This window comes from Falco rusticolus, chromosome 13 (genome assembly GCF_015220075.1).
Source record: "Falco rusticolus isolate bFalRus1 chromosome 13, bFalRus1.pri, whole genome shotgun sequence".
Classification (NCBI taxonomy): domain Eukaryota; kingdom Metazoa; phylum Chordata; class Aves; order Falconiformes; family Falconidae; genus Falco; species Falco rusticolus.
The window spans coordinates 19,866,791-19,885,799 of record NC_051199.1 but is presented as its reverse complement, the minus strand read 5'-3'; the positions used below and the strand labels follow the sequence as shown (position 1 = coordinate 19,885,799).

The window sequence follows — 19,009 nt, the reverse complement described above, 5'->3', positions numbered from 1 at the left end:
AAGGTGAAAAGATGCCTTTAAATCTTCAATTAAATACTCCATAAAGAAAAGAAAAAAAAAAAAAAGGCAAAAAAAAAAATTATTTACAAATTCACGTGACCAGTAATTGAATCCTTGTTTTAATAATTACACATGCGGCTCGTCACATCCGGCGCTCTATAAATACAGGGGACGCGGATGGGGGGCCGCCCTGTCGCTTGCCCAATTGTGGCCTTAAACGTTTGGGAGGAGGATGGGGACTTTGAGGGGGAGGAGGGGACTCCACCTGGCCCAGAGAGAAGGGGTCAGCCCCCCCCCTCCTCCCCAGCATCCTCCCCAGGTGTCAGAGCAGGAGCTGGGGGGGGGGGAATGATTTATATTTAAAATAAAAAAACCACAGAGGGGGGGTGGGTCCAGGCAGTGATGGAGGAATAGAGAGAGGACAGGGGAGGGGGAGAAATCACGCTCCTGTCCCCAAACCAAATTTAATAAGTTTATATATATATAATCTCTCTATATTTCAGCAAGAAGTGGGGAGGAAGAAGAGGATGGGAGGAGAGGAGGGGAGAGATACTGTCCCCATCCCATCCCCCCCTCCCCATGACATGAGTCCAGGGGTGCTCTGCCCCGCTCCCAGAGACCTGGTATGCCTGGTGCTGGGAGGGAGGAGAGGAGAGTAGGGGCCCTGAGGGGACCCACGGCAACAGCCGCCTCCATCAGCATCCATTTATTATCATCATGACAAACTAGTACAGGCCTCGCAAACAGAACCGGGATGGTGGGAGGGAGAGGAGGAGAACTGAAAGAGAGAGGGGGGGCTGCAGGGGGCACAGCAGGTCCCTCAGCCCTGGCGTCAGCAAGTCCAGGGGGGCCGGGGGTGGGAGGGCATGGAGTCACACTCCCCGGGGTGCCCCACTCTCTCTCCCCCCTTCCTCCTTACGGCTGCTCAGTTGTTGTCAGACTCATCCTCGGCTTCCCGGAGCCAGGTGAAAAAGGCCGTCACTGATTTGAGAGCCACTCCTTTGCCCTGCTGCTCAGCCAGGTCCTTGCTGGACTCCCACTTGTAGAATGCCTCCTCCTTGATGACATCCTCATCGTAGAGGGCATCAAAGAACATTCGCAGCAAGTCTGGAGGGAGCACAAAGGGAGAGCCCCCTGCTATTCCCCAGCCACCAGCCACCCTGCTGGGGTGGGGATGTGCCTGCTACCCAGCCTCCCCCAGCCCACCCATCCCACGACACTCACTGGGAGGCTGGTCCAACTTCACCACCAAGGCTTGTAGGGCATATAGCGCCTGGAGCTCCTTCTGCTCATCCCGCAAGTATTTCTGCAGCAGCTTGGCTTGGTTGCGGATGACCATGGCATCCACACGGTAGGGGGTCTCAACTGTGGGAGACTGGGTATGAGATGGGGGTGGTGTGGGCAGGGGGACACACCCCCCACCTCACCCTGCTACTCACAGACAATGGCTGAGTGGCACACAGATGTCATCAGGGCCCTGATAAACATGTTAGACGAGACCTGCTGCTCACTCAGGTTGGCCTGAAGGAGGAAGAGTAAAGGAAAAAAGGTGAGGTGGGGAGGGAACTACGAGGAAGCCCCTAGACCCACAGACACTGTGCCCACACCCTCACCTCGATCCAGTCATGTATTCTTTGGTTGTTCGGGTTCTCCTTCAGCAGTTTATCCATCTGCTTGCACAACTCCTCTGAGGTCAGCTCCTTGTGGCTCGGCGTGTCTGAGCTGTCCCCCATTGTGTAGTCCAATTTCTGGGGGAGCGGGCAGAGACGAACTGTTAGGGGCAGCACAGGGGAAAACCATGCTCCTGGCAGCCCGACCCTCCAGGGTCCCGCCATGGCCCATTTCTGCCCCTTGCCACCACTAAGCTCCCACCTGCTCTGTGACAAATTTGTTGACATCCTGGTCCTCAGGCAGGAATTCCTTCCAGCTCAAGCCTCCATCCCGCCACAGCTTGCCTACAGTCTTCTGGCTCTGTAGGGCAGACAAGACAGTCAGCATCAGCACCCCATGCCCTCTCTCTCCAGGGAGGGAGATACTGTGGCTTGGCCATGCCACCTCCATGACCCAGACACAGCAAGGGATGCTCCCTGCCATCCCCTCTGCTGGCAGAGGTGTTCAATCCCCACATGCCAACCTGCCCCCACAAGCAGGCTGCCATCCCCGAGACAGCGGCTGGCAGCTACGCGAGCCCCATGCACTTACCATGCCCTTGCACAACAAGCCCAGCACCTCAACCAGCAGTGTGGTGGCCTTCCCAATGGGCACTAGGGGCTTCGTTATCTCCCTGCGGGGCACAAGAGACCTGGTTGAGCTACCTGTCCCCCAGGAGTTCCCCTGGGACCCCATGGCAGTCCCACACAGGGGCACAGCCCTCACCTGAACAGTTCCTCCATGGGGATGCCTTCCTCTTGCAGGATGGGGGTGATAAGCTCAGCCAAGTACAGCCAGATGTGTGGGATGTCAATCTCCATGTCTTCTGCAATCTCCAGGATCTCCCGCAGCCTGTGTGGCAGATGGGGGCCGTTGGGATTCAGTGGCCCCAGTGCCCTCAGCTTGCAGGGACCTTGGGAGGTCTCAGTGATGAGCCCTACCCAAGGCAGAGCCAAATTCAAAGCTGAGCCAATAACCAGCCTGGGACCAGGCTGGCCCAGCCCCTCACCCTTTGTAGTATTGCTCCTTGGAGAGCGTGCCCGCCTTCACCAGTTGGCACAGCAGGACCCCCATGTGCTCACGGGAGATGGTGCTCCTCTCCAGTGTTGACTCTATGCCGTTCTGCACAAAGATGTAGAGCGAGGAGGGGCTGCCCAGCTCCTGCACACACTGAAGGGCCTCCTGCAGGGAAAAGGTGGGGTCAGTACTGCCCCATGGCCAGCCCTGGCTGCCCCTTTCCTCATCCAGGCACTGCCGGCATCCTGCCCAACAGCACTACTGCCCAGGGAAGCAGACAGCGTTTTACAGGGGCCATATGGTGCTGTGCCTGCCCACCCACTCCTCTCACCTTCATGTCATTGATGTGCAGGTATTCCTCTATGATCGCCTTGGATTTCTTCTCCAGCTCCTCCTCTGACAGTGTGGGCTTGGGGGATGCTGCAGGAGGTGCTGGCTCTTGCTTAACTGCGAGGAGAGAGCAAGGATCAGGCACCACCTGGGACAGGTAGAGCCCCAGGCCGCAGCCAGACCCCCAGGACACCACTCCTCGCCAGCTCACTGGTCTCTCGGCTTCTGTCCCGTTCCTCCGTCATGCTAGCAGCCTTGCGCACAGCCTCAGGGCCGCCCTGCTTCTCCCGTTCTCGGCTCCTGTCCTCTGTCTCTTTGCTGAAGCTCCTCTTGGTGAGGGCAGACCTGTTCCTGTCTGCCCGCTCCCCCCGGTCAGGACGTTCAAGGCGGTCGCTGCCCTTCTCTGAACGCGACTCCCGGTCCCCTCTGTCCCCAGCCTTCTCTGACCTGTCGCGGCTGGAGCTGCTCCTGGGTGGGAGGAGGACAGACACAGCATGAAGAGCCCATTGCCACCCCTCCCTGACCCCAGACTGCAGAGCTCTGCAAGGCAAGGCTGTCGCACTACAACCCCAGCCCCTTCCAGGACCTTTTCTAGCACCTGACCACCCTCCAGGGAAAATACTTTTCCCTGTTTCTCCCGCTCTAACTCATGCCCTTTGCAGTTCGCTCTGACCCTTGGCATGGCTGAGCAGAGCTTGGCTCCATCCTGCCCACACCTTTGCCCAGCTGCAGGCTGTAGCAAGATCCTCCGTTTCCGTCTTCTGAACAAAACCCAAGCCCAATTCTCCTTGCAGATCTCATGCTCCAGCCTCCATGGGACTCCCTCCAGCCCATCAATGTCCATCTGGTCCCAGGACCCCCAGAGTGGACCCAGCACCCAGGTATGGTCCCCTAAGTGCTGGACAGTGAGGAGGAAGCCCAGGGTGGGGTCAGTCTTCTTTGCTGCAAGGACTCCCCACTGACTCCGAGCCCCCCAAAAAAGCCCCATCTTGTCACAGGGGATTATTCCAGCACAGATGGCATATGGTTGCCTATGTACTACTGATTGACCGATGCCTGATTTGGGGGGGCCTCCCTGGGCTGCAGACCAACGTGCCCACACACCCAAGGCAGGGTTGGCCCCTCACCTCTGCACCACACGGCGGGACTCCAGGCTCTCGGCAGGGGTCGACTGCTGAAGCGCTGAGAAGCGGTTCAAGGTGCTCGTGGCTGGTCGCCCTGAATCAGATGCTGGGTGTGAAAAGAGGGGAGTCTCAGAGTTCTGCACCTCCCCGGTACAGGAGCCGCTGGGGGGAAGGATCCCCCCTCCTGCCCCATCCAATGGCACCCAGCCAGTCCCACACAGCCTACCTGAATCTGCAGGCTTTGCGCCAGACCCTCCGCTGCTGCCCTTGCCCCAGCTCAGCCGCCCACCTGGTGCGAAGAGCTGGTTGTTGGAGTCGATTGATCCAGGCTGCAGGTGGAGAGACAGAGTTAGCTCTGAACGCCGCATCAAGGCAGGATCCATGCCAGGCAGCTGGCTCAACTGCCCACACTGTACCCTCAGCCTCACCTTGGTGATCTTCGTTAGCCGGCTGGTGTCAATGGGCCGGTTGCCCTTGCTGATGGGCACTGTGTTCCAGCCATCATCTGCAACCAGGCTCCCACGCCCACCTGAGCAGAAAGGGGCCAGACATAAGGCAAAGCCTAACCTCAAGCTGTGCCCAGCAGGAGCAACCCACCCTGGCAGCCCCAGATGTCCCCAAGCCTCGGCACTCACTGCTGGAGGATGGCCCAGGGGGTCCTCTCCTCTTGTCCTTTGACATGAGCTGCTGCACTTTGATGTGTTCCCGATGCTCCTCCATCTCTGCTTCCTTGTGGATCTGGTCAATGGTTTTGGGGCCCTGGTCTCCTCGCCGCGGCACCCAGCTATTCTGCAGAGGGCAGGGAAGAAGGAAAGAGGGCACTGAGCTGGTTGGAGGATGGAGGCTGAGACATTCCTACTTCCCAGTTATTCCACCCTCGAAGTCTCAGACTGATCTGCCTCAGCCATCACAACTCCCTGTGTGCTGTGGCAGCTTTTGGCACAAAAGGGCTCAGTTTCTGGAGCCCCCCTGCATTAAGCAGCCGCCAGTTACTGTGTGCCCACTACCACTACCATGCTAACCAAGGGCTGAGGGCTAGCATGGTGTCTCTGGGGCTGGCCACAGCTTACATACCCACCTCTCCCCTCCCAGGGACTGCTGGCACTCAGAGGACACAGGCCAGCATTTTCCTGGGACCAAGCAGGGAGCAAAGGGCAGTCCCCGGGCAATAACAGGCCACGTGCCTTACCCGTCTGAGGTCAATCACATCCTGCAGCATGAAACGGATTCGGGATGATGTCTTCTTCTCTTTGATGATCTTCTCCATCTGATTGAAGTACTGGTCCATCCTGGGCTATAGAGGGACAGAGTCATGGTCACATCCCTCCCAAAGGCAAGGGTAGGGCAAGGCAAAGCAGGGCAAGGGGTACCTTGGCCTTCTCAAAGTCCAGGTCCTTGCCAATGGTGGTAAGTAGACGGCAAAGGCACTCAAGAGACTCCTCATCGTGGTTTTTGAGCAGCTTCACCACACAGTCGTGCATGATGGCCTCCGTCAACATCTTCAGTTTGAAGAGCTCTCCGATGAACTTAATGTTCCCCAGAGATCGTCGGCGGGCCTTGTCCCGTGCCTCTTCCAACTCATCTTTCATGCGCGCTTTCTCCTCGGGCTGCGGGGAGGGCACAGCAGGGCAGCTCAGAGCCCAAAGCCACCCAGAAGATGCCCACACCAGCCCTTGGCCACAGCCTCCCACCCCAACTCACAGCACTGGCATCATCCATCTCCTTCTGTCGCTTCTCAAAGATCTCATCGTCATCCTTGTCCTTCTCAAACTCCTTCTGGCAGCGGTTGAGCAGCAGCTTGCGGAAGTTCACAGTCACCGTGGGCTTGTCTGTTGTGGGCACTTTGAGCTGCAGGGAGAGGTACAACCCAGGCAAGAAGCATGAGTCATGTTTCCCCAAAAGCTGACCAGCTAAGGCCCAGGCACTGCTCAAACCAGGGAAAACCCACCCTACACCCTCATGATGCCCTGCCAAGACTCTGGACTTGGTCCTCGTCCACACACTCTGTTTTCCCCACACCACATGGAAGGACCTGCACCCTGCTGAGCTCAGCCAAAGCCCCCACACAAAACCCCGGTCAGCCTGGCGGGAGACCACCCCCCCAGCTCCTGCTCACCCCCATAAGGCAACGGCACATGTTAGCATAGGCAACAGAGAAGTTTGGCTCTGAGATGGCCTTCTCAAAGACGAGGTCGATGACACCCTTGAGCCGCTCCTCCGTGTCGATGGACAACTCCATCACCTGCTTCATCAGCTGCTGGAACATCTGGGGCGTCAGCTTGTTGAGGATGCTGCGGACACGGCGGAGTAGTTCCTGCAAGGACAGCAGGATCAGTGAGAGTCAGGCACGCCCCCGCCCCCCCCCCACACGCTTGCCCCAGCTCCCACCTGCGTCTTGATGTTCTCAGGATCCTCCTCCTCGGAGGCACGCTTGCTGCTGGGTTTCCAGGCCTTCTCAGCCTTGTTCAACTTGACATCTTCATTGAGAGACACAGTGGCAATGATTTTGCGGGGCTCCTTCCTCTGGCTCTGCTGGGAACGGCGGGGACCCAACCCTGAGGGCTGACACGGGAAGAAGAAACTCAGCTCCTTGCTCTGGGACAAGTTGGGCTGGCTCCCAGGGTGTCCCCATCTGCCTGCTCAGATCCTCAGTTCCATCACGGACATCAGTGGCCCAGACACAGTGGCTCAAAAGCTTGATCATCACAGAAAGGCAGACAGGAACAGCATGGGTGAAGCAAGGAGATACTCACCAGGCCCCGGTTGCCCATGACGGGCCGGCCAAGGTTGGCAAAGGAGGGGGTGAAGTCAGGGCTGCAGTTCATGCCACTAAGGCGGATGGGGTCCAGCGCCCGCAGGGGGGTCTTGTTGGCCTGCGAAGGTACACACGGCTGAGGATGCCCGGGGGCAGAGGAGTGGGATGGATCCATCCCCCAGCCTCAGCGCCGGGACAATGAACTGGAAAGAAGGCCCCAGAAGTGCCCCACCACCACCAACCCCAGGCTCAGGGTCCATTGCAGATGCTGCAGCAGGACCCCAAGCACAGCAGGTAAGTCCCTGCCCTGCCTTGACAAGGCACAAAGAGCAGCCAGACCCCTGCCCCCCCAATTTCCAGGGCCGCACCAACCTTGTCCAGCACCACATCTGTAATCTGGGGCAGTCCCTCAGGTTTTTGCATGCTGGCAAAGATGAACTGGAAGCCCAGCAGGAACTCCCGGTCATACCGCTTCTTCTCCTCAGGGTTCAGTGGCTTCCATTGCTCTGCAGTGGGGGGCAAGAGGGAAAGCCTGATGTGGCCTGTCCCATATCCTCCACCCCAAGCTGTGGCAGGTCCAGGCCCATCCAGGGACCAGTGAGGTGGGATGTAGACAACCATCGAGCTGCCTCAGGCTGGTACACCATGAGTACAACTCTGCTTGCTTCAACAGAAAGCCTGACACCACCAGCTCCCTGCCTCCTGCCAGGACCCTCCTGCTGGGGCCTCTGTTCCCCACCCCACGCCAGGCTTGGTGACAAGATAGGAGAAGAGTGTGGGGTAGAGTACAGCTGAACCATGGCACCCCCACCCTCCCGACCGCTGGGTCCAGAGGTGGTGGCTCCCAGAAAAGCCTGAGGCAAGGCACGGCTCACCTTCCTTGTAGCGGTACTTCTGGTCAGCAGACTTGCCCTTCTCAGGAGCCAGCTTGTCCTCCTTCTCCTCCCACGTCTCCTCTGACTCTTCTTGTGGACGGGCAGGAGCCACATCCTCTGCTTCACGGGCAGGGGCAGACGTGGGGGGCTTGTTCTCTGCTTCTGAGGCACTGTCACTGATCTGAGACTGCATTGTGGGGTAAAGGGAAAGCAGTCACCCTGTGAGCTTGGTCCTGTCCCCTCCACCCCACACCCAGGCATCCATCCCCCTCTCAGATCCTCATTACCATCACAGAACATCAGTGGCCCAGACACGATGGCACAAAGCAGAGTTCATCACAGGAGGACACAAGGTGACCCCCCCAAAACCCCTAGGACACTCACCTCTTTAAAGGCATCCAGCAAATCGCCTACTGCCTCCTTCTTGTTCAGCTCCTTCATCCTTCGCTTCTTCTTTGGCACCGACACGGCGACTGGGAGGAGAGGCAGGGAGGTGAAGGAGAGGAACCCTCCCAGCCCCCTGGACCCTGACACCAGGTCCAGGGTCACGAGCAGGGCCCCAGCAACATCAGATGAGCTTCCAGGTGGGGCCGTGGGGAGCCACAGGGACGTAGTCCCGAGCACAGCCCCCAGCCCCAAACACACCGTGTACCCACCTGGGCATCTGCAGCCCTGCAGATCCAACATACAGCCCACCAAGGTACCCCGGTCCCCAAGCGTGCACCCCAGAATAGCCTGTACAGATGCACCTCACACTTCTCCCCATCTCCCTGCTGCACCCTGATTTACCCCGGGCCTCTGTGAAGCACCCCATCCACACCTCTTCCCTAGCACGGGGGATCCCTGCAGACACTCATGCCCCTCTGCAGGGCAGCCCTTAGGGGGACACCCGCATACACCTCTGCCCCCACATACACTCCCCTCCCCGGCGCCCCCAGACACCACCCCATACAGAGGCACTCCCCAGAAGTACATATGCCACCAGGTCACCCTCCTATAGGCCCCCTATATCCCCACTCAGGGTGCTCCATATGAACACGTCCTGTGTACCCATCTCTCCCACCCTCCCCCAGTACCGCTATATAACCCCCACACTCTTGTGTAGGATGCCTAAAAAAATTTTAAAAATTAATAATTAAAAAAAAAGACAAAACGTATCTCTGCCCCAGCACATCCTCACAGCACTTCACTTTCCCCAGGCACCAGCATACCCATACACAGGGTGCCCCACACAGCTACAGCCGGCAGCTCTGCGTCTCCCCTGCCACCCCTCCACCCACTGCACCTCCCCGTGCCCTCGGACAGCTGGGGACAGCCCTCACACACAGCCCCAAAACACCTGCCCTACAACCTCACATAAGGCATTTAAAACACACTTTCCTCGTGGCACCCCACGACCTAGGGCACCCCTCTATACCCACCCACCCCATAGTTCTGCATACAGACACGTTCCCCAGACATCTGCCCCCGCATCTTGCCATCCACAGGCACCTCATCCCCACCCAGCATCCCATACCCACGTCCTGGGTCACCTAACCTTGTTGCCCTCTCTTAATACCCTCCCCACAACCCATGCGCAGGCGACACCCACCCCCCTGCCCCACGTCACCCAATACCCACCCTGGGGCACCCTGTGACCCTGCACACCCCAGCCCAATGTCCCCAACCTTGTGCGGTCGCCTCTGAGGTCTGCGAAGGGGCAGGGGCTGGGCTCGAGCTCCGCTCCTGGGCCTCGCCAGGGCCTTCGCTCTCTTCCTCCTCCTCCTCAGCTGGGGGAGAAGCAGGGGTGCTGGGCTGGGCTAGCTCCTCAGGCTCTGAGATAGGACTGATGTCTGACTCGGGCTGCTCCTTGCTCGGCTCTGCTTTGCCAGTGCCCTCCACCCCGTTGGGCAGGGGCAGCTCTTCGGGCTGGGCGATGGGGGAGTCCAGGGCAGGCGCGGGTGCAGGTGCAGGCACCGGCTGGCATACGGGTGCCTTGGGGACCGGCTCGGGCACCTCCTCCAAGACCCCGTTGGCCTCAGCAGGGGGCTCAGGGCAGGGCTCTTCCCGGGGTGGTGGGGGGCTGGGAGATGCAGGTTTGGCAGGTGCTTCAGGGGCCTGCATTACGACGGGCGGCGGTGATGGCGCGGCTGGCACCAGGGGCACGGCTGGCACTGTGGGGACAACGGGCACCAGCGGCACCTCAGGGGGCACAGGCGCCTGCGGGGCAGGCTCTGGGAGGGGAATGGCAACCTCCTCCTCCTCCTCCTCTTCCTCCTCCGTGGCCACCGTGTCCATGTCGGGTGCGGGCACGAGGGGCAGCTCCACAGCCCCTGGCACTGTAGTGATGGCGCTAAACGTCTTGTGTGGGTCGGGCGGCGCCTCGCCCAGCTCCACTTTAGTGTCCGCGTCCACGGGGGGCTCCATTGGCACCAGCGTCACAGCCGAGAGCACCACAGGCTCCACCTCGGGGATGAGGGGAGGGGGAGGCGATGGGGACGCCGACTTGCTGGGCTCCAGGGAGACAGGCTTGCTCACCACCAGCGCGGGCTTCGGGCGGTCATCTGCAAAGTAGATGGTATTAATGAGGGGCTCTCCAATCCCCCTCTCACCCTGCACTTCCCCCAGATCCCTCCATCTGCAGGATGGGTAGGGATAGATGTGCCAGCCCACACCACAAACAGGTGACAGGGACAAAAGGCATCCTCCAGCACTCAGGGGACAGCTGGGGCGAGCAGACAGCCCCCATAAATTCTGCTAGAGTCGGCATGGGGACACCAGTCCCCAGGTATGTAGGGAAGGCATGTGAACCCACAAGCCCCAGGTGAACCAAGGAATGGCAAAGCTGGCATCTCACACCCTGCAGTGCCAACAGGGAACCAAGCAGCAGCTGATGCCAGGTGGCACACCCACCCTTGACACAGGCACTTACCTGGCCGGACAATAACTGCTACATGGGGGGTCTCTCCATTGGCCTGGGGCTCCAAACTGCTTCCAGCCTGCGGGAGGGGGCAAAGACGGAGTTCAGCAGGGCCTTGTGCATATCCCGCTGCCCCAGTCAGGGGGTCCCCTTACCTGTGGAGGGGTGGGGGTGGATGAGGTCCTTGCTCCGGACATTATTTCTTCAGTGATGTCTTTGCCACCTTGGTTGGGGTCTCGTATCCGGATCTGTCCGTGGATCAGGGCAGAGAGGGGGAAGCTGTCGGTGGGGTGGGGGACAGAGCACACTGGCCACCCCCTTCCCCTTGGCCCGACACCCCCAGGACACCTCCTTCTCCAAAGGGAGAGGCAAGACACTCATTGAGCACTGGCCTGTGTCTGCTCTGGCCACACACAGCTTGGAAACCAGTGGGCATCACCTCCCCTCCCCACAGGGCACAGCATCCCATACTGTCCTGTCCTGATGCCTTGCAAGCCATCGTGCCAGGCAGCCAGAGCCAGTGCCATGTCCCCAGGCCAGTGCCCATCTCCAGGGGTCAGGGGATCCCAAGGGATCACCATGCTGGCACAGGGGCTGTGGGGACTATCCCCTTACACCTCAAGAACAACACAGGGGACTGGCCTTGACACACAAAAGTTGTGATGAGCTCTGTGCCGCCCGAGGCACAGCCCATACGCCCGCAGCCTTACTGGCCCGTGCCCAACGTGGGTGCAGCAGGAACAGCAGGGCACCCTGCCAGGTGATGAGTATGGGGGGGACGCAGGCCTGAGACTCTGGCAGGGGACACAGCGCAGCCAGGGGTCTTGTTGTCCCCACCCCCAAACACAACCTGCTCCCAAGGCAACAAGACCAGAGCCTAAGGGGCACCAAGGCCCCCCCTGCCGAGGAAATGCCAGCATCCCCGTCTCCAGCCCGGCAGCACCCCCTGCTCCCCAGCACAGGGCCATGCCGGCAGCCGCCTGGCTCCCGCTATAAATAGGCCCCGCACGAGGCCTCCGAGTGCCGGCATCTCCGGGAGCAGACAGCAGTTGGCAGCCGCGGCAACCCCCACCCCCCCCCGCCCACCCCACCCCCCCCCCCCTTGGGAGCCATGACTCAGCACAACGCTGCCCCGTCGGGACGGCCAAGGTCGCTGGCACCCACGACACCCCCCAGTCCCCTCACCAAGCCCCCCAGACCGGGGGCTGCCACAGCCCCACAGCACCACCCTCCTCCAGCACGCCGCACCATATCCCAGCACCATATCCCATCCTGCACAATGCGGGCACCCAGGGCCAGCACCATCCCCTCCCGCATGCGTGCCCCCCCCACGCCCGGAGGCAGATGGCTCCTTACCGTCTTGCGCTCTCGTTTTGGGGGGATTGGAGGCTGCTGGCTCACAATGACCTGGGCAGTTGGGACCCCCGCTGGGAACTGCTGCACCCCCTGTGCCGGGTAGTAAGCACCCGCTGGAGGAGAGGAGAATGTGTCAGACTGGCCAACTCAGATCTTCCAAGCCCGTCCTGGGGACTCCCTGATCCCCCAAACACAGGGGTCTGTCAGGAGCCTGGGGAGCCCGTGCCGTTCTGCAGCAAATCCCCATCGCATCCGGCCCGGATCGTCCCAACCCGCCTGACAGGCCTGACCAAATTCCTTCCCCGTGAAGCAGAGCGTCCCCGCGCCACCCCCACGCCCAGCCAGGCCCCGCAGGCACCCGCCGTGCCCACCGGCTCCATGCCACCGATGGCCTTGCAGGGACACTCGGCCATGCTGGGTACAGGCGTCCGGGTTCCACAGCCAGCCACCTTCCTGCAGGCGCCCTTATCTCCCCGGGGCCGGCACCAGCCCGAGGGCGGCACCAGGCAGCCCTGTCCGCACCCTCCATTCACACCCAGGCCAAGGGGCTCCGGCTCCCTGCACAGCCGAGCCCTCGGCGAGCCCAGCCCAGAGGAAGGAGCTGTGCTGTGGGCCGGAGGCAGAGCTGGACCCCATCCAGGGCTGGCCCAGCCCCCAGGAGGCACTCCGCTCCTCCCAGGGCATCTGCCAGCATCATCGCCAGCACAGTGCCATGGGGATACAGGCGCGAGGCAGTGGGGAGAGAGGCACGGTCACAGCTGGGCCCCGGACCCCCCAGCTCATGCTTTCTTGGCTGCACTGAGCCCAGAACTCAACCAAGGTGCTCTGGCGACTGGCCGACTGCCCCATCCCTGAGCCAAGGACCTCCCTCTCTGCCCAAGAGGGACGAGGAGGGCCTCGCACCCCAGGGATGGGCCAGACACAGGGGGAGTGAAGGGGGGGAAGGCCCTGAGCTGCCCAGCCCTGGGGACAAGGAGGGCTGGCCCACCTTACCCTCGAGGGGCACACCATGCCAGGCCACCCACACAGTCTTGTGGGCAAGGGGCACACTGCTGCCACCTCCCCTTGGAACAGCCGCCACCCAAAAGCAAAGCCAGGGAGCAAACCCATCCCAGGACCCCACAGAGACACCCAAGGGATGCCCCAGTGCCAGGCACAAAGAAGCAGTTGTGCCCTGGCCTGAGTGTGGGAGCCGGCTGCTGCTGGGGGCCACCTCCCTCCTCCAAGGGGCCAACTGGGCCCTGGGACAAGAGAGAGAGGGAGGACAGACACGTACCTGGCTCAGGAGAAGCCCATCTCTGCCCCACTTATGCTTTGCTGCTGGGCCGGGGCCGGGCCGGAGGCCTCAGCTCACATTTCTGTGTCTGCCAGGCCTCCGGGGACCGACCAAGCCTAAATATAGTCACAGCCCGGGTGGCCACATGCGAGCGGGGAGAAGGAGGGGCTGCTCACACCGCTGCTCCCCAGTGCCAGGAGAGGGCAGGCATGGAGTGGCCCCGGCACCCCAGGCTCAGCTCCTTGGGGATCAGGGAGCTGAACAGGGGCGTCAGCAAGCACTAAACTGCTCACCACCTTGACAGTGAGCAAGGGGGAACAGGGAATAAAGTCTGTCCCAGCCCTCTGCCAGGAGAGTTAAACATTAAACTGCCACGATTTGGAAAAGGGCGGGGGTGGATGGACCGGTGGGACATGATGTGCAGCCCTCAGTGCTGCTGGGCAATGGGCAACACCCCCTGTCCCCCAAAACCGCCTGTAATGGAGTCACAGAGACTGTCCCAGCAAGTTGGCAAAGACACAGAGGTCTGCACTCAGCTCCTGAGTGCAGGGGGCTGCAGGGAAGCCAGAGGCAGAGGAGCGAAAAAAACTGCATAGTGTTTGGGGCTTGAAGAGCACCAGGGAGCAGAGCAACCCCCCCTCTGTACCGTAAGTCCCGAACTCTGTGGGGCTGGCTCCAGGGTAAAAACTAGGGGCACCGGGCTGGACCGGGTACTGTTGGGTCGGGACGACGTACGTGGAGCGACCCTGCAATGAGGGAGAAGAAAGCTCAGTTACCTCCCCTGCAGGGCATGGATGTGCCCCCAAACCACGGATGTATCCCCAAACCTGCCTGTAAACTGGCTGGGCACCAGGGCAGGGAGAAGGACACAGGCAAAGTGGGCACCAGGCGCCTGAGGGGGCTGCCAGGGAGGGGGACCAGCGTGGCCCGATGCCTCTCTACAGAGCCAAGCAGCACCCTGCTCAAATCAAACAGGTGTTCAGAGAGCCTGGGGGACCCCTTGCACCCTCCCAAAACAGACCTGGGCTCCAACCCCGGGCAACACCCCCACCAGCACCCACCCCAGCCCCCTCCCAGAGCCTGGGGCACGGCCCTCACCTGTCCAGGAATGTAATAGGCTCCTTGGGAAGGTGTGTAGGATATCTGGGAGGGTATCATCATCACCTGGGAAGCAGCTGGATACACATGGGCAGGGGGGCCGGGCCGGGCCGTCGTGTTACTCTGTACGCGGGACGCGCTGGCGGGAGGCTGCGCCCTGTTCTGGTAGAAATGCTTGGGGAGAGACAGGGCACAGCGTCAGACGGAGCACCAGCACCCCCACCCGGCACAGCCACGCACACTGGGGAGACACACCCCGACCCCAGGATGCAGGCACCCCCCCACCACACCCCGTGCTCCCTAGATCTGCCCCCCACCCTGGCACCATCCTGTCCCCACGCACCTGCGGGGCCGCCTGGGTCCACCTGACCCAGCTTATGCCCAGCATGGCTCCCGCCCAGCACGGCAGGGGCCAGCAGCTCCGGTGGCACCGGCCGTGGCCGCAGCCTGGCGGCAGCAGGTCCCAGCGTGCTCCACACCGGCTCCCGGCGCTCGCGCTGAATGCTGGGACCTGTAGTCCTGCCGCGCCGAGCCACACCGGAGCGGGACAACTGGGTGTGCGGAGCCGGCTACTGCCCCCCCGGCCCATGCCGTTCATCCCAGCCCAGCTTCTTCGCCAGGCAGGAGCACCCCCAGGAGCAGCAGCTCAAGCCCAGCAGCGAGTGGGCAAGGAAAGGTCCGCGCACACACCCCAGGGCAAGGAGAAAGCATTACCTGAAGAGACCTGAATCCTCCCTGTTAGCAAGCGCACGCATACAGAGGGAAAAGGGGAAAGAGAGAGACAGGAGTTACCCGCATTGGGACAGGGCTTGGGCTCAGGGTGGCTGGCAAAGGAGGGGACAGGAGGCTGGGGAGCCCTTTGTTCGGTGCCCACATTCCAAATCCACTGGGGCCCACTGTAGGGACCCCCCAGGAGGCAGGGATGGGTTTGAGGGGCTCCCAATCAACACAACCAAGGACATCACCAGATCTGTCCCCAGCAGCTCCTCCACACAAGAAGGCAAGGCCCTAAGCCTTGCACAGCATCACAAGGCCTCTTGACAGACCCCAACAAAGTGGGGAGGAAAAGGAAGATGAGGAAGGGTACAGGTAGAAGCAGCAGCCTGGACTGGGGTTAGCACAGGCACAGCCACATGCTGCAGGCTTCATGCAAAGAGGGAATTGGGGAGACACTGCAGGGAAACCCCCCCACAGTCGAGCAGGTGTTCCCCACTTTCCCCACACCAGCACATCCCCCAGCTCTAAGGTCCCCACCGTGCTCCCCTGCCACTTCATGCCCAGGGGGGTGTTTCTGTGCAGTGTCGGGGCAGGGTGCTCAGCATGCAGGGTGGGAGAAGCGGGTTAGTACCTGCTGGTGAATAGCCCGAGGCCCTGCTGGAAACTGAGAGAGGAGGAGAGGGAGGTTTGGGACAGGGGAGGAAGGAGAGAAGAGCAGTCACTTGGTGGGCACCCCTGGCCAGAAGCGTCTGTCCCCCCACCCCAGGGCCACGAGGTCCCCAGGCAGCAGTTGCGGTCCAGATCATGGGCATGCTCCCCCTCACAGGCGCACACCAGCCCCGAGGGGCACCACAGGACTCCTTGCACCCCAGCAGTAGGGGCTACTTGGCCAGGAGGCAGAAAGCTGCTGGATCCCCACTGTTGTCCCCTCCAGCTGGGCACAAAGCCCTTACCTGGCGCGGCTGAGAAGGCGTATTCATTTGTGAGGTCGGTGCCGGGTTAAAAACCACAGGTGCCGTCTGACCAGGTGGGAACGTCGGCTGGAGGGAGGCAGGGAGGGAAGGAGATGGCACCACTGCCCCCGACACAAACCAGACACACAAAGCTGGGTCCCCCCCACCCCAAAGGGGATGGTTACCTGCGGCAGTCCAGGAGAAGGGGCAGGGTGCGGGGCTGTCGGGGCTCCTCCTGTGGGCTGTGGAGCTTTGTTCATTTCATGGGGTTGTGCATAAGGATCCCCTCGCTATCTGCAGGGACAGGGACAGCGGGCGTAAGCTGGAAGCAGGCAGCACCGCAAACATCTGTCTCCTGTCCACATCAGCCCCCAAAATGGGGCATCTCCAGCCCCTCAGCCCCACCAAAGTCAAGGCAGGCACTGACCATGCCCCACAGACAGCATCCTGCCAAGGTGCAGACCCCCAGCCACCCCCTCCTGCCCCACTGAGGCAACAGGGAAGGGGTGGGCACTGCTAGGCCACCCAGTCCAGGCAGATCCCCCCGCCCTACGGAACAGAGCCCCCCATCGCACCCCAAACCCAGCCATGCCCACTGGCAGGACTGACCCCCCACCCCAAGGTGACCCCGCTGAGCCTGGCTGAGCGCCCCACACAAGCAGGCACTGGTACCCGTGACCTGCCACCAGCACCCAGGCCACCACCATCTCCGGGGGGCTGGGTGGGCCAGCGGCACCCCGGCGTCAGCCGTGCCCTGCTCCACCCCAGCTGACCTACTAAGCGCTTCCCCCGGCCGGCCAAACCTGTTCCGGCTGGTGGCGCTGGGTCCCCGGCACACACCGCAAACGCCTACCAGGGAGGGCAGGGAGCAGCTCCCACCACGTCCCCCCCACGCCACTCCTGCCCACTGCCCTACCCAAGGGAGCCCGCAGCCCCCCACAACCCAGACAGCCCGGGCACCCTCCCGGCTGTCCCGGGAGGGACTTGGCAGCTGGTGCCACTCTCCCCGCCCCAGTGCAAAGGCCGCTGGGGCAGGAAGGAGAGGCGGTGCTCCCACTCTGCACCCCATCGGGGGTCCCCTGCACCCCATGGCACCTGGCAAGCCTGCTGCCAGCCCGGGGCACCCGAGGGAGCAGCCGTGGTGCCTCCTGTAACCTGATGCCCGGCCGCGTCAGCACTGCCGGCCCTGCCGGCCCCCAGCCCCGTTGCTGCAGCCACTGCCAAGCACGTCCCCGCCGGCACCAGGCCACTGGGTGCCCCCAACACCCCCCGGGGCTGTAGCCTGGTATCGGGGGGGTGCCATCCCATCACAAGGGTCCCCTAGCCACAACCCCAGTGGAGATAGGTCCTGATGGGGTTCCAGGAGGTGGCAGGGGCTGGGCTGCACTCCCGGGTGCTCCCCCCGGCCCTGGCTCACTGGGGAGCCGAGAGCCTGGCAGGGGCAGCCCGGCACGCCTGGACGGCCCAGCCCCGGGACGCAGCGGCCTGGACCATCTTAGGTCGGCCTTAGGACCAGTCACCCCAAACAAAAGCTGGTGTGGGGAACGGGGGGGTGTCATAGAGGGAATGGGGACACCTGGGGACAGCCCCAGCCTCCCTGCGCCCCCCCCCCCCCAGCACAACCGGGAGCGAGCAGGATACTCACCCCCCCGCGGGAAAAACCTGGGCCGGCTGAGCGGGCCTGCAGAGACCGTTCATCCGACTGACTTGGAGAGAGGAGGGAGGAGGAGAGAGAGATCAGCCTGGGCCCTGCTCTGCCCCCCCCGGCCGGCTCCGGGCCGCGGCAGGTCCCGTCCCGGGCCTGGGGAAGGGGAACCGCCGGCAGGGTTTGCAACGGGAGAGGCCGCCGTGGCCGTTGCCTCCCCCGCGCCGGGAGAGGCCAGGTCCGCGGCCTGTGCAGGGCCCGCGGCCGGGGCGGGGGGTCCTTACCCGAGGCGGGGCCCTAGGGGAGGCGGGGGACCGGGGCAGCCGGGCCCCGTCCGAGCGGGGGCACCGGAAGGCTGGGCTCCGCGGCGGCAGGGGCCGAGGCGCCGGGCGCCCGGGGGAGAGCAAGGCGAGGAGCCGGGGGGTGGGGGGAGTGTCCCCGGCGGCAAGACCAGGCCAGGCCGCAGCGCCGGCCCGGGAGCAGCCGGCCCCGCCAGGCCTCGCCCCCGGGCCGAGGCGGCGGCCCTGCCTGCTGCCGCTGCCGGCCCCATCCCGAGGCGGCGGCCAGGCCCGAGGCGCCGGCACCATCTTGGCCGCGGGAGGGGGCCGCGGGGAGGGCCGGGGCAGGCCGCGGGGAGGGCCGGGGCGGCGGGGCGCGGCGCGGGGCCCGGTGCGGCATCCGGCGGCCCCGCCTCCCCCCCGCGGCGGCCTCTGCCAAGGACACGTGTCACTGCCGGCCGCGGCCATGGCCCGCGGCCCCGCCAGCACCGGCGGCGGCACGGGCGGGCGCGGCGGGACGGGGGCGGCGGGCCACGCACCACGTGCGGCAGCGGGCCTAGGCGGGCGCGGCGGCGGGAGCACGTGCGCGGCGGCGGCGGGGCGCACCGGCCGGCACGTGGGGCGGCGAGCGGCGCCGCAAAGGACCACCGGGGCGGCAAAGCCGGGCCGGGCCAGGCCCAGCGGGGAGCGGAGCGGGACGGGGCAGGGCGAGGGAGGGGACCGGCGGCGGCGGGGCGGCGCCCACGTGGTGGTGGCGGCGGCGGCGGTAGCGGCGCGGCCCGGCGGCGCGAAGCCCGGGGCGGCGGCGCGCGCGGCCCGGTACCGGCGCCCCCCTCCCCCCCCCCCGCGGCGCGCGCCCGCCCCGCCCCCGCCCGTTACCTTCAGTCTCCTTCAGCGCGCGCGGCCCGACGCAGCCGCAGCGCAGCGCAGCACGACCATTTCCGGAGCCGCGCCGCGCGCAGGGGCGGGGCCGGGCGCCGCCGCGGGGGAGGGGCGCGGGGGGGCGGAGCTCCGGTGCCGCGCCTGAAGCCGCTGC

General features: G+C 63.4%; 1 protein-coding gene and 2 non-coding genes across 11 annotated transcripts; all 3 read right to left on the bottom strand.

Moving 5' to 3' along the window:
• Positions 1-16: 16 nt before the first annotated feature.
• EIF4G1 (eukaryotic translation initiation factor 4 gamma 1) lies at positions 17-18,941 on the bottom strand. 9 transcript variants are annotated; one of them, XM_037407578.1, is made up of 35 exons: positions 18,853-18,941; positions 17,696-17,756; positions 16,236-16,344; positions 16,051-16,137; positions 15,729-15,761; positions 15,095-15,115; positions 14,381-14,554; positions 13,929-14,028; positions 12,007-12,119; positions 10,806-10,898; positions 10,663-10,729; positions 9,419-10,294; positions 8,136-8,224; positions 7,752-7,938; positions 7,249-7,382; positions 6,875-7,012; positions 6,510-6,683; positions 6,238-6,435; positions 5,823-5,969; positions 5,492-5,728; positions 5,311-5,415; positions 4,757-4,910; positions 4,550-4,650; positions 4,348-4,450; positions 4,125-4,227; positions 3,209-3,465; positions 2,999-3,114; positions 2,660-2,832; positions 2,377-2,502; positions 2,203-2,284; positions 1,873-1,971; positions 1,614-1,748; positions 1,440-1,521; positions 1,225-1,365; positions 17-1,107 (listed from the first exon to the last, which is right to left on the bottom strand). In XM_037407578.1, the coding sequence occupies exons 3-35, from the start codon at positions 16,308-16,310 to the stop codon at positions 926-928; spliced, it is 4,902 nt and encodes a 1,633-aa protein (XP_037263475.1). In that variant the 5' UTR covers positions 16,311-16,344; positions 17,696-17,756; positions 18,853-18,941; the 3' UTR covers positions 17-925. The 9 variants fall into 9 exon arrangements, with proteins under 9 accessions (XP_037263475.1, XP_037263477.1, XP_037263478.1 ...); XM_037407580.1 differs by having other exon boundaries at positions 4,125-4,215; XM_037407581.1 differs by having other exon boundaries at positions 6,875-6,994.
• LOC119157125 lies at positions 6,758-6,833 on the bottom strand. Its single transcript, XR_005107390.1, has one exon. It is a non-coding gene; the product is annotated as a small nucleolar RNA SNORD66 (small nucleolar RNA).
• Positions 8,018-8,096, bottom strand: LOC119157124. The gene has a single exon (XR_005107389.1). It is a non-coding gene; the product is annotated as a small nucleolar RNA SNORD66 (small nucleolar RNA).
• Positions 18,942-19,009: the final 68 nt, after the last annotated feature.

What these genes read in the sequence shown, in the direction of transcription:
- EIF4G1 (XM_037407578.1), bottom strand. Translation starts at nt 16,310, where the DNA reads ATGAACAAAGCTCCACAGCCCACAGGAGGAGCCCCGACAGCCCCGCAC. An exon ending in CTTCTCCTGGACTGCCGCAG is followed by an intron (nt 16,138 to 16,235) that starts GTAACCATCCCC and finishes GCCTCCCTCCAG; the next exon opens with CCGACGTTCCCACCTGGTCA. An exon ending in GAAGTTGGACCAGCCTCCCA is followed by an intron (nt 1,108 to 1,224) that starts GTGAGTGTCGTG and finishes TGCTCCCTCCAG; the next exon opens with ACTTGCTGCGAATGTTCTTT.